At 43.6% G+C, this 13,160-nt stretch overlaps 1 protein-coding gene across 4 annotated transcripts in view; it reads right to left on the bottom strand.

The window, feature by feature from the left end:
• CAMK1G (calcium/calmodulin dependent protein kinase IG) overlaps positions 1-13,160 on the bottom strand; it is a 38,706-nt gene that overhangs the window by 6,736 nt on the left and 18,810 nt on the right. For all 4 annotated transcript variants that reach the window (XM_028734456.2, XM_028734454.2, XM_028734453.2 and 1 more), the window contains exons 3-9: positions 12,498-12,626; positions 10,776-10,850; positions 8,774-8,912; positions 8,270-8,393; positions 6,943-7,018; positions 5,214-5,326; positions 1,318-1,396 (exon numbers count right to left, since the gene is read on the bottom strand). In XM_028734456.2, coding sequence (XP_028590289.2) covers positions 1,318-1,396; positions 5,214-5,326; positions 6,943-7,018; positions 8,270-8,393; positions 8,774-8,912; positions 10,776-10,850; positions 12,498-12,626 — 735 coding nt within the window. The remainder of the gene's footprint in view (positions 1-1,317; positions 1,397-5,213; positions 5,327-6,942; positions 7,019-8,269; positions 8,394-8,773; positions 8,913-10,775; positions 10,851-12,497; positions 12,627-13,160) is intronic.

The following is a 13,160-nucleotide window of genomic DNA, read 5'->3' as shown; positions in this document are numbered from 1 at the left end:
GGCCACAATAGTACTTTGTCATGGAACCCACGGGCCTTGTTGCACTGGGGGGTGGGGGGAAGCGAGCCCAAAATTTGACATGCCCTCACCCCAGCCCTTGAACTGCCTTCCTGAAGCCGGCTAAGTGAGGCGCTGGGCTTTGGGAAGGAGGCACGAATCTCAGGCAGGGTCCAAGAGCCCTCCTATCTTTTCCCCAAAACTGGAAAACCACTAATTAGGCTTTGGGAAGAAGGACTCTATAACCCTGTCAGAGCCCTCACACCTTCTTCCCAAAGCCCAGGACCCCCCTTACCAGGCTTTGGGAAGGGAGCATGAGGGCTGGGCTGGGGGCATCAAATGTTGCTGAGGAAAGGCCCTGAGGGCCACAAGTGACCCTTGAGTCACGCACTGGACTACCCGGATCTAACTTATAGAAACTAGAGCAGAGAATGACTGGGGCTGCTTCAATGAAACTGTGCAATCTGTGGATCTTCTGAACTATAGAATCATAAAATCATATACCTAATTCTTTTTCAGTTTTTGACAAACAAACATTGAACAATATTTTTGGAGGTTACAAGCAGTTACTCGGGGAGGTGCAACCAACATACCTTATTTTGTGTGAACATGTCCCTCTCAAAAGACTTGGTCTGAGCAGGAAGCCACTCAAATGATCATTATATTCCCTTGAATTATTGTTTCATTTGTTTTTTCATGCGTTTATATTCCTGTTTTATTGGTTTTAGGTTGCATTCTTGTGTAAATTATATTGGCCATTTTAAACGTTGTATACTGCTTAGAGGTTTTTGAAATATTAAGCTGTTTGTAAATGTTTTTAAACAAACAAAACTGCTCTTTATATTGTTCGGTACACAGGGCTGATGGAGTAATTCTTAGCTTTTTGAAGGGTCTACTTGCTTTAATGGTCATCCTGGGGAGAACTTAGAACACATCGCAAGCCTGTCTGCCCCTGTGAGGCTCAGCTCAATTGCTCCCTTGCTTGAGAAGGCTCACCATAACAACCTCAAATCTACACTAAAAGCTAACACCAGTTTTATACTATTTTAATTGCCAGAATCCTCAGAACTGAAGTTTAGTAAGGCGGTAAGAATCCTCTCCAGTTCTCACTTTACAGCACATACTGTACTACAATTCCCAAGGTACAGCATGTACATTCTTAACAAAGAAAAACAATTCCCTATTCATATTTTCCTGCCTGCAGGTTCCGGCAAACAGAGATCTCATAGAAGGTAATTTTGTCTTATGAGCCATGACCACTACAATTTGTCTATGGTATGGAGTTGCATGCTTTTATTCTACTAGCAGCAGTGATCTTACCAGGGGTGCCTGAGGGCTTTCTCGCAGGTAAACCTCTCATTCGGATCCTTCTCCAGTAAGTGACAGATGAAATCCTTGGCTGTTTGGAAGGAATGAGGAGAGGCAGGGTTCAGCACAAAGGCAGGAAAGCAAAAGAATGCACCACAGAGCTCCTTGTTTCAGGGTTCACCACATGTTTCATGGTTCATTTGGTTTGTAACCAAATACATGGCCTGTGCTGGATGGAATGCTAATTTAGTTGACAAATTCCTTACACGTGTAAAATATTTTCTGGGAATGTCTGTGAAGCTCCCTTATATCCAGTGCTTTTTTTCTAAAAAAATGTTTAGGGGTACTCTCATTTTGACTCAAGAAAATCACCATTTTATAGTTCAAATCGGGAAAAATAAATACATTAAATGGACAAAAGTAGAAAGATTCACAGAGCGTTTAGGGGTATGCATCCCCCTGAGTCCTCCCAGAAAAATAGCACTGCTTATATCGATCAAACCACAGTACAATGCTGGTTTGCTTTGGTTGTCAGAACCTTTCCAGGCCATTTCTGAGCCCTGTTTCCGGAGGTCCTTCTAACTGGAGATGGCAGGGGTTGAATGTGGGACATTTGACTTATGAAACACTGAACTATGGTCCTTCCACTAAATTACAGGTTATAGCAGCCAAAATGCATATATTCTTGGGGAACTATTCTATAGGCAGGCCTCCTGAGGAACTGCTGAACTCCATACAGTGGTACCCCGCAAGACGAATGCCTCGCAAGACGGAAAACCCGCAAGACGAAAGGGTTTTCTGTTTTGGAGGCGCTTTGCAAGACGAATTTCCCTATGGGCTTGCATCGCAAGACGAAAGCCCATAGGGAAATGCTGGCGGTCGGGAGCAAAGACTTTCGCCCACAGCCGGCCTTCAGAAGAGGACCTCTTCTGAAGGCCGGCGGGGGGCAAAAGTCTTTGCTCCCCCCGCCTGCCTTCCCCCCCGCCTGCCCCGGGCGATCTTAAAATGCTGGCGGGCGGGAGCGAAGCGTTCGCTGCCGACCCCCAGCATTTTAAAATCTCCAAGGGACAGCAGAGAAGTCTCTGTCCCGAGGAGATTTTAAAATGCTGGGGGTCGGGAGGGAAGCGCTGCCGACCCCCAGCATTTTAAAATCTCCCCGTGTCCCGGGAAGGTTTTAAAATGCTGGGGGTCGGGAGGGAAGAGCTGCCGACCCCCAGCATTTTTAAATCTCCCCGTGTCCAGGGGAGGTTTTAAAATGCTGGGGGTCGGGAGCGAAGCGCTGCCGACCCCCAGCATTTTTAAATCTCCCCGTGTCCCGGGAAGGTTTTAAAATGCTGGGGGTCGGGAGGGAAGCGCTGCCGACCCCCAGCATTTTTAAATCTCCCCGTGTCCAGGGAAGGTTTTAAAATGCTGGGGGTCGGGAGGGAAGCGCTGCCGACCCCCAGCATTTTTAAATCTCCCCGTGTCCAGGGGAGGTTTTAAAATGCTGGGGGTCGGGAGCGAAGCGCTGCCGACCCCCAGCATTTTTAAATCTCCCCGGGACACGGGGAGATTTTAAAATGCTGGGGTCGGCAGCGAACGCTTCGCTCCCGACCCCCAGCATTTTAAAATCTCCTCGGGACAGAGACTTCTCTGCTGTCCCTTGGAGATTTTAAAATGCTGGGGTCGGCCGCGAACGCTTCGCTCCCGACCCCCAGCATTTTAAAACGCTGTTCCGAAGGGGGGGGGGATCACCTGCCCCAGCCGCCCCACTTCGGAACGCTGTTCCGAAGCGGGGAGGGGGGGGGCGGGAAGACCTGCCCCAGCCGCCCCACTTCGGAACGCTGTTCCGAAGCGGGGAGGGGGGGCGGGATCACCTGCCCCAGCCGCCCCACTTCGGAACGCTGTTCCGAAGCGGGGAGGGGGGGGGCGGGAAGACCTGCCCCAGCCGCCCCACTTCGGAACGCTGTTCCGAAGCGGGGAGGGGGGGCGGGATCACCTGCCCCAGCCGCCCCACTTCGGAACGCTGTTCCGAAGCGGGGAGGGGGGGCGGGATCACCTGCCCCAGCCGCTCCACTTCGGAACGCTGTTCCGAAGCGGGGAGGGGGGGCGGGATCACCTGCCCCAGCCGCCCCACTTCGGAACGCTGTTCCGAAGCGGGGAGGGGGGGCGGGATCACCTGCCCCAGCCGCCCCACTTCGGAACGCTGTTCCGAAGCGGGGCGGGGGGGCGGGAAGACCTTCTGAAGGCGGGCAGGGGGCGAAAGTCTTTGTCCCCCCTGCCTGCCTTCCCAGGGGCTTTTAAATCGCCCCGGACAGCGGAGAAGTCCTCCGCTGTCGGGGCGATTTTAAAATGCCGCCTGCCAGCATTTTAAGATTGCCCTGGACAGCGGAGAAGTCCTCCGCTGTCCCAGGGTTTTTTAAAATGCTGGGGGTGGGAAGAAAAGCCCTTGTCCCCCCCCCCCCAGCCTTCAGAAGAGGTCCGGGGACAGACTGTCCCCGGACCTGGTCTGAAGGCGGTTTCCCTAGGAACGCATTAATTGATTTTCAATGCATTCCTATGGGAAACCGTGCATCGCAAGACGAAAAAACCGCAAGACAAAGAGACTTGCGGAACGAATTAATTTCGTCTTGCGAGGCACCACTGTATCCTGGAATTGTGACCAGCTGTATCCTGAGGAAATATTTTTATTAAAGTCTTCTTCCTAGCCTACTATTTTTGAATTTGATTAACATAGGAGTGTATTTGATCTGGTGTGCCAGATCAAAATCTGGCCACTTCTCCAATGTGGCATCATATACTAATGTCAGGTGGATTGGAGCCCGCCAGAAGATGACAGGCCTTGCATTTGGTACTGAATTTAAAAAGCATCAAGTGCATACCCCATTGCAAAGGAACAACTGGAAGCACAACCTAAACCATGTGCTCCCAATTGTTCCTCAGCAGTAGGTCTTGTTTTTGACGTTGTTTGGCTACAAGCCAAGCCCTGTTTCTTGACTCCCAGTGGGGCTTGCATTCAGCCACAAATTTAGATGGCATCAAATGCAAGCTCTGTTGCACAGGTGTTGTCCCAATAATTTGTTGGTGGCTATGACTTTATCTGTTCTGCACCTGTTGTCGCATGATGCCAAGTGAGTGACAAGTGGAGGGGGCTGTCCAAAAATGGCTGCACAGGCCAAGCTGGCTAGCCTGGAGAGCCTAAATTTGCCCATGAGCTAGATGTTCCCATCCCTGATCTAGAACAAGAGCCCTGAAAATGTTGAACTACAATTCTCATCCCCACCCCAACTATTGGCCATGTTGGCTGATAGGAGTTGGAATTTAACACCTGGAGGGCAACAGGTCCATCCCAGAATATCATAGGCTGAACTCTTGGCCAGCTGAAGTCAGTGAAGCTTTGAGACCGAAATGTCTCTGCAAAATTGCCCAGTATTTCATTAAGTATCTCTATGTTTTCTGGCCACAGTAACACTGAAAACCCATTGGTAAACAGGTCAGAGAATGAAAAAGGATCATCTCATTTATCCAATAATATTTGGAATTCTCAGTCTGAATTCTAGACAATAGATCAGTTTCACCTAATAAATGTAGCAGAACATTAGTAGCAGCTGATGCATTCCAAACTGTGTTAGATTTTAGAAATGGAGATTTACCCACTTTACTAAGCGATAAGAACTCCAGGGTCTACAGCATTAGATTCCAGGACAGCAGTGTGTGTGTGTGTGTGTGTGTGTGTGTAATTTGTTTAAAGCTGTTTTTAATGCTGTATTTTACATTGCTGTAACCCACCCCGGTACCTTCTGCTGAAGGTTTATAAAAGTCAAACAATAACTACAAGAGATTTACAGAATCCTTATAGCATGCAAGTTTTTGTTTATATTATGAAATATACGAGTATCGGTCATAAGATTCCTAAGGGTGGAATGTACCTGATTCAGAGATATCATCCCAAAATGGAGACTCAAATTCATAGTATCCTTCTCTGATCTTCTCAAACAGTTTGGACTCTGTCTCTTCATAGAAAGGAGGGTATCCACACAGGCTAAAGGGGATTGGAAAAAGGAGAAAGGCCACCTGGATTAGATGCTGCTACTGTACACATGGCTGACCTTTAATGTATATTCAAGGAGGGATGGGTGATGAAGAAGAAGAACAGAGGCCTGTGCTAGCGACACAAAAGCTTCATTTTGTGAACTGATTGTCAGGAGCCCTTACCTGTGGCCCCTTTATAGCAGGTGTGTTTTTACTGGAGGGGGGAGGCTCCAGAGAAGAGTCAAAGTCAGATTTTTATGAAAAAATATAAACAATCATTGAAAAGATTAGAAGGGAACATAGTCATGTGGCACCAGTGGAAGCTTTCCTTCCATTACGTATGGCAGGTATGCCTCCAGCCATGGAGGAAGAGCATAGCAATTATGGCTAGGGGTTTAGCCTTCTTTTTCTTTGGTTGTGGAAGGTGGTTGCCTGCTGTTTTTTGTCTGTGCTTTATTTAGGGTATGAGCATCTTGCCTTTTTTGGGGCGGGTGTTGTTGGGGAGTTCTGAGCATTGCCCATTTTTCTTCTGTGAAATGTATATTTTGTGGTGCACATCACCATTTCTTTGGGCCCTCCTGGACCCAAAAGGTTGGGGGTCCCTGGTTTACAGCATTTTAGCTTGTAAGCTTCTCAGCCAAGGTCAAGCACAGTCATGATGGAAGAGAGCAGAGGAAAAGTAAAGGCAGAACAGAAGAATTCCAGGCCAGGGCTTTTTCAGTGATGGCTCCGACCTGGTGGAATGCTCTGTCCCACGAGACTTCAGACCTGCAGGACTTGATCTCCTTCTGCAGGGCCTGTAAGACAGAGCTATTCCACCTGGCCTTCAGTTTGAATTAGTCTGATCCTCTATTCCCTTTTCCCTTTCCTCTTTTATGAAGAAACCCTTTCTGGGACTCCACATTTAAATCCTTCCCTGGTCTCCTTGCTGGCCCTAGTAGGACCAACTTGGCCAGTTAGCCCTGGCGATCATTTGATGTTTACTGACTGGGGTCCCCCCCCCCAAAAAAAAGACCAATGAATTTTTGAATTTTATTATATTGATGCTGCATTTTATATTGTATTTTATGCTATTTTATGCTGTTTTAAAGTCGTATTTTAATCAATGTTTTATATATGCTGTTAGCAGCCCTGAGCCCGGTTTTTAAACCAGGAAGGGTGGGGTATAAATTAAAAAATAAAATAAAATTATTTATTTCCTCAGTTTTTAAAGAGACCAATAGCCAAAGATGATGGTGCCATTTTATTGTTTTAGTGTTTTAAATTATAAAACTGCATTGAATGCACACAGTAAGAAAGAAAGCAGATTTTTAAAAACCCATAATAAGGATGGAAAACCTGTGTTTATAATGTTGGCTTGTAAATGTTGGTTTGTAATGTTGGTTGTATATCTGTTTATGGTGAGTATTAGAGCACACTAGGCTACTGAACAGAGTATTTTAAAATGGGAAGTGGGTTGTTTCTTCTTTTCATTCAGGTCATCAATGAATCACAGATGCTTCCTTCTGCTTTTTTCTCTGTCTCTGTCAGCCAAGCATGCAGGCAAGAAAACATCTTGTGGGCTAAAAACTGTGGTGGACATTTGCAAACTTATTGGGGTCAAGACTATTGGGGAATGACACTTACAGGATGTAGGTAATGACTCCGATGGACCAGCAATCCACAGCTTTGCTATATGGCTTTTGTTCTAGCACCTCTGGAGCTGCAGAAAATGAAAAGGAAAGCCGGGTTAGCAATAAAATGAGCAATTTGAAAGCAAACATTCCTCTAATCAGCACAAAAATCCCTTTCAATGATGCAGAGTAGAATGGAAAAATCCAACACCTGAAGCAGGTGATGATGCAAGTTGGAAAGTCTGAGGAGGAAATTATAGTTCATCTGTAACACATCTTAAATTATGTGTAGAATATAGGGCAGCCTTGAATCCCCTGAAATTACATTTGGCTCAGGAGTGAGACAGTAACTTTAAGCAGTGTATCTCCAAGCTGCCTACGGAATAAGGCTGCAGTTCTATGCATGTTAAGTCTAAACAAAATTCCGCTGAAATCAATAATCCTCTTCATTCATGAACTAAACACATGGAGCTGGGTTACCTATGCTCAGCATCTAGGCACTGGGTATGTCTGAAAGAGAGTCTTCAAGACTGTTACTATTTTGTGGGTGGGATTCACTGGTATACTGGCAAATTTAAGACTGTAATTGGAGCTCCTGTGCAGTTCCATTTCTTTCTTTCTTTCTTTCTTTCTTTCTTTCTTTCTTTCTTTCTTTCTTTCTTTCTTTCTTTTCTCTTTTCATTTCTTTTATTTTAAATTGACTTTTTACAGTAAGAAAAGCAACAGGATAATGTAGTGGAAAGTATGGAATGAAATTCCATTGATGCAACATTAAATAACCTCTCTACCAGCAAACCAGAATTAATGTCCAATAAGCAGCTGATGTTGTAGAACCGCCCACAAACTTTGTGCAAACAGATCAGGACGAATGTTCAATAATCAGAACATTCAATTTTGAAGCGACTCTAGTATATAAAACTGTAGAAAAGAAGACGCAATGTGACTGATCTTCCAAAGGGTTCCCAGTCACACAGAGAATGCCCTCAAGGCTTCAAACATGCTGTTATATGTATAGGGCTGTGGGGGCCAGACACATGGGACCACTCTATGCATTCAGATAACATACACACAGGAGCAATGGGTTGGAGATCAAGATGTTGCGTATGCATCAATACATTCTAATTCCAAGATCCAGTCACCAACCTGCAGGTTGAGATAGCAATTTTCATTTTAAATAACTGCCACACACAAAGGAGAAGGAAGTAATATAAAAGTGGTTAGGCACTCAATATCATATTTATGTTCACCACACTCAAATAGATAAATTTTCTGGCAGGAAGTGAATACACTGTTGTCATGCATGATGACTTCAGTGATAGAGAGCAAACATACTTGCTTACCGACATATCCTGGAGTCCCACACGCTGTCGACATGATGCCATTCTGCTCCATTTTAGACAAACCAAAGTCTGTGATCATGATTTTGGAGTCCTCCTCGGGAGTTAGGTAGAGCAGATTTTCAGGCTAGGGATAAAGGTTGAGAGTATAAAGTAAAGTAAGATGTCTAAAGAAAGGGTTTCTTCCGTGGTTGCTCCCAAGTTCTGGAACTCCCTGTTAATGGAAACCTGTCTAGTCTCTGCTTATCTTCTGCAGGCAAAGACATTATTATTCAAAAAGACGTTTAGCCTTGTTAGATGACAGTATGGCAAATGACTGTAAATATGCAATTTGGGGCTTGGGACTGTTATTTTATTTTTAAAAACCACCCTATCTGCTTTTGTGTTTTAATTTGTTAGCTGCCTTGAGCATCATTTGGTGATGTTGAAGCAAAAATACTGTAGTAAGGAATATATATGAATGACACTGCTAGTCAATGTAGACAAAAAGTATCTCAAGGAGTTTACCTTCAGATCTCGGTGGACTATACCATTCTCATGAAGATAATGCACAGCTCCCAGGACTTGCTGAATTACAATGCTTGCATCCTTTTCAGTGTAAACACCTCGTTCTAAAATACGGTCAAATAATTCTCCTCCAGACACACTGTGGAGGAAGATAATTAGACAAATCATAAAACTGCTCTTACTGAACTGCATGCACATTCGGTCTGATCCCATATTCAGGCTGTTCCGTTTAAATTCTACTTTCAAGTTCAGCACACTGTGCCACTGAATAGCTTGGAAGCAAAATCAGTGGGGTAGCAAAGGAGTTTTGGACCTGACTGGCACTTCTTCAGGAAAATTCAGAGAAGCAAGATTCAACATTTAGATGTGCTGCATAAGAAAAGGAGAAGCAACATAACTAAATGGTGAACATTTGGTCACATCCACACTGTATTTTTAAAGCACATCTCTCCACCCACAAAGAACAGACTGTAATGGTGCTGGGAATTGTAGCTCTGTGAGGGTAAACTACAGTTCCCATGATTCTTTGGGGGGGCATGCCTAAAATGTTTTGAGTCACTAAATATCTATTTCTACTATGCAATTGCTTCCGCTTCCGCTTCCTTCTCAGAGTTCCCATTTTTGTTGCATTTTTCACTGATAAGCCTATGATGAAGAAACTTGAAAATGCAGCTAGATAATGGAAGTTCTGCCTCCCATTTCCTGGGTCTTGATAGGGTTTGTAAATAAAAACCCAGTCAGTAGTAATCAAAACTGGATGTACCAACATACTGAACCTAAACCATGCATTTTTCTGCCATATTTTCTTTGAAGAACAAGGATCAGTTTTCATTTAATCCTTTCAGTGCTTGAAATCCCCCGTCGCCAACCCTTTCCTCTGTAGTTTTGTTGGAAGCTGCACAGACTGGCTGGTGCAACCCAGTCATACAGGCAGATTATAAGAAAATAGTAACAACAACCACCAACTTTGCTCACAAATCTCTTTCGAGTCTTCTGTGGAGCAATCTGATTTACTAGTACTTAATTGTCACAAAGTACCTTCATTAGAAGAATCAACCATTAATCCAGCAAGGCTTTCGGAACCTGATTGCTGACACACTAACCTATTTTCTTTTTTTAATGGTCACAGTATGAAATCAAATCAGAAATCTCTCTCTTAATCCCTCAGGGTTGCATCCAAGCAAATCATTCCGTTCGCACGAAGACTTCTGCTTGCACAACAAAAGTTGCTCTCCCTCTGCTCTCCCCCTGCCCCACAAAATCTACTCCAGAACAAATTTGGGGGAACTGCAGGGGAAGGAGTGGGAGGGGAAATTCCATTGTGCAAATGGAAGTGCTTTTGTTAATCGGATGACTTCATTGGCTACAATCTTTAGTTGCCTTTTAAAAAAAATGGGGGTGAGGTGAGGTAGAGTCTGAAGATTTTCTTTAGAATTCAACTGCCCACTATGGATGGGTCACTTGTATTGAAGAAGACACTCCCCACAGCCCATTGACCAAAACACTTCAAGTGGAATAAATGTGAAAAGTGGCCTGCACATGGATATTAATGTCACTGGGATCTCTTTAAAGCTGAATAGTTTTTAAAAAGTGCTCTTCTCCCTTCTGTTCCAGATCCCTCCCTCAATCCCACCTACAATTTTCCTTTTCCTGCTCTGATTATCTCCTTATCAAGCTGTTATTAATGGAGGGGGAAGAAGTGGACTTATGGGTGGGTTTATGAAAATGAGGCTCACAATTGTACCATCTGCAATTCTGGGATATTGTGTGGATTTCATGGCAAAGATCTCATTCATGTTGTCCTTCATAGCCAGAAGCTACTGAAGCAGTGTGCAATAAGAGAAAACACAAGACTCAAAATAGAAAAACCGTAAAACCATTTCTACAGTGGCCCAATTAATATTCCATAAATTGACTGTCAGACTTCAGAGAAAGCCTTAAACAAAATGTGGTAAGATGCAGCTCTTATAGCACAACAACTCACTGACATTTCTCTACTTACAGCTGCATGACCAGATAATAGTGGGTCGTACTCTCATAAATGTCCTCCAGAGTCACTATGTTGTCATGCTTTATTCTGCAACCAAAGATAGAAATGCTTCACAACATAGCAAGTGTCAGAAAATGTCAAACTAAAAGCAATTCCTCTCTTGTGCAACACTTATTCTATTCAGAATGAAGCACCATTACTTCAATGTACTTATTTCGATCTACACAGGAAAGTGGGAAGCATCCTTTTTTTCTAAGCACTGTGAGTCTCTTCTGTTCAAGGAACAACAACAAAAAAATTGTTTGAAATTCTAAGAGCAAGAGCGATTTTCTTCCCAGCTATAACCAAAACCCCCGCAGCACATTCGTAAGGAAAAGAGTTTATCTGTTTAGAAACCATACTCTTTCTGAAACCTGTTTTGCTATGTACACTCAGTCTTTGGGAAGCATACCACCATTCTTATTTATTACCTAATGTATATACTGCTTCTTAGGGCAGAATTGCTCTTTCAAGTATACAATACAATAATCACCATCACAGAAAATAATGGGTTGCATCAAATGATTGCATAACTGGCCTTCACTACCCTCTCCTGTGCCCCATAACCCTTCCACATGCCCTCAAAATTGACTTTGGAAGGTTGGAGGAACCACCAGAATAAAGGAGGAATGCTGAGGAAGGAGAGGATGGAGAAATTCCACTTGCAAACACTAGATTCCACCCAATAAAAATAATCATTCAAATAAAAACCTCCTTGCACTTATCTCATTAATGATGCAACTAAAGGTTGAATTCCCTAGAAACAGCTCTTATATTTCCCTCCCTTCCTCTCTAAGTTTTACCATGCCTTCTTAATAGTGTAAATATTTATTTGAGGGATCAGAATGAAGGTTGAGATAACCCACCTTTTTGTTGCAATCATTGGATGAACAATTGGAATGAGTGGCATGAAAGAAATAACTATCTCCCATTGATTGACTATGCTATATAATAATTCAAGGAACACTGCCTCTGAACATAGAGTTTTTATTTAGCTATCATGGTCCATCACTCTCATTTGCAAAAGATCATCAGGAAGTCCATTCTGCATAATGCTAAAACCAGGTCTTTAGTGTGGTGGCACATGCTCTTTGGAACATATCTGGTGCTGTCTTTCTTGCCTTATAGCTGGATGTTGAAAATTTTTCTCTTTCAAAAAGCCTTCAAAGTGGATCCTACCCTCTACTCCAGTTGGTATCTGCATGCATGCATGCAAAATTTACTATCTTATACCCTGCCTGTAGGGCTGGGTTTTCATACATGATATTGTTTTGTGTGTGGTTTGAATTGCATTGCAAAATCACTCTGAGATGTTAAATTATTCCATTTATGTATCGCAACAAGTCTATGGTGTTGCTAAGCCCTCACAAAAGCTTGTCACCCACTTTGAAAACCATCCCAATAAGCTAACATGTGCCATCTAAAGGCCGATTTAAATTTTAGCTGTTATATGCTGTTGGTTCCTGGATTGCAACATGGCAAGAACAGATCAGAAAACATATTTAAAGCATTTCTTTCTTTAGTGCTTTAATCAAATATGAAACTTCGCTGTTTCAGCTATGACTTCTTCTGTCCCTCATGGGACATGTTTTTTGGTGATGCCCTTTAGTGCTTCATATATACATATCTAGTAGCCTTTTTGCGAGGCTCTGGAAACAGCACCTGGCTTTGTTTTGGTGTCCCAACTATACTTACTTCTTCAGCACAGCTATTTCATTATCTAGGCTGCTGTCCCGGATGACAGGTGACTTTTTAATGCATTTCAAGGCATAAAGCTTGCCAGTCGTTCGGTGCTTCACCAGGAAAACTTCTGAAAAAGCACCTCTGTGAGGAAAGCAAAGATCGAAATGTAGGCAAATCGATTTCAGAGGCATGGTTTAACTTCTAGCACAGAACACATGCAGAAAACACTGTCACATCAATAGCCAGCAAGGAAAATGGTAATAAATCAACACTCCTTTCATATGCAGGTGGCATTAGTCATTAGACCTGGGGGGTTGGCTGCAAACTCAAGTATATTAATTGCATAAATACACAGTGGGATTTGAAGTTCTCTATCGAGTGATTGCATAGGAAATGTAGAGAGAAAACAGCAGTGTAGAGTGATGGCTGAAATACAACAGCTGCAAAGATTTAAAAAAACCAAAAAACTTCTTGATAATGTATCATTGCAATGTATAAACCTAGAATGAAGACTTGGATTGATATGTTTGAAGATGGCATCAACATGGCAGCTTTCAATGAGGGGGAAGGAGGGGTTGGATGCATATCTATGATCACAGAATTGTAGAATTGGAAGGGACGGTGAGAGTCATCTAGTCCAGCTCCCTGCAATGAAGGAATCTTTTGCCCAGCGTG

This window comes from Podarcis muralis, chromosome 5 (assembly GCF_964188315.1).
Source record: "Podarcis muralis chromosome 5, rPodMur119.hap1.1, whole genome shotgun sequence".
Lineage (NCBI taxonomy): Eukaryota > Metazoa > Chordata > Lepidosauria > Squamata > Lacertidae > Podarcis > Podarcis muralis.
This window is presented reverse-complemented; position numbering and strand designations above follow the sequence as displayed.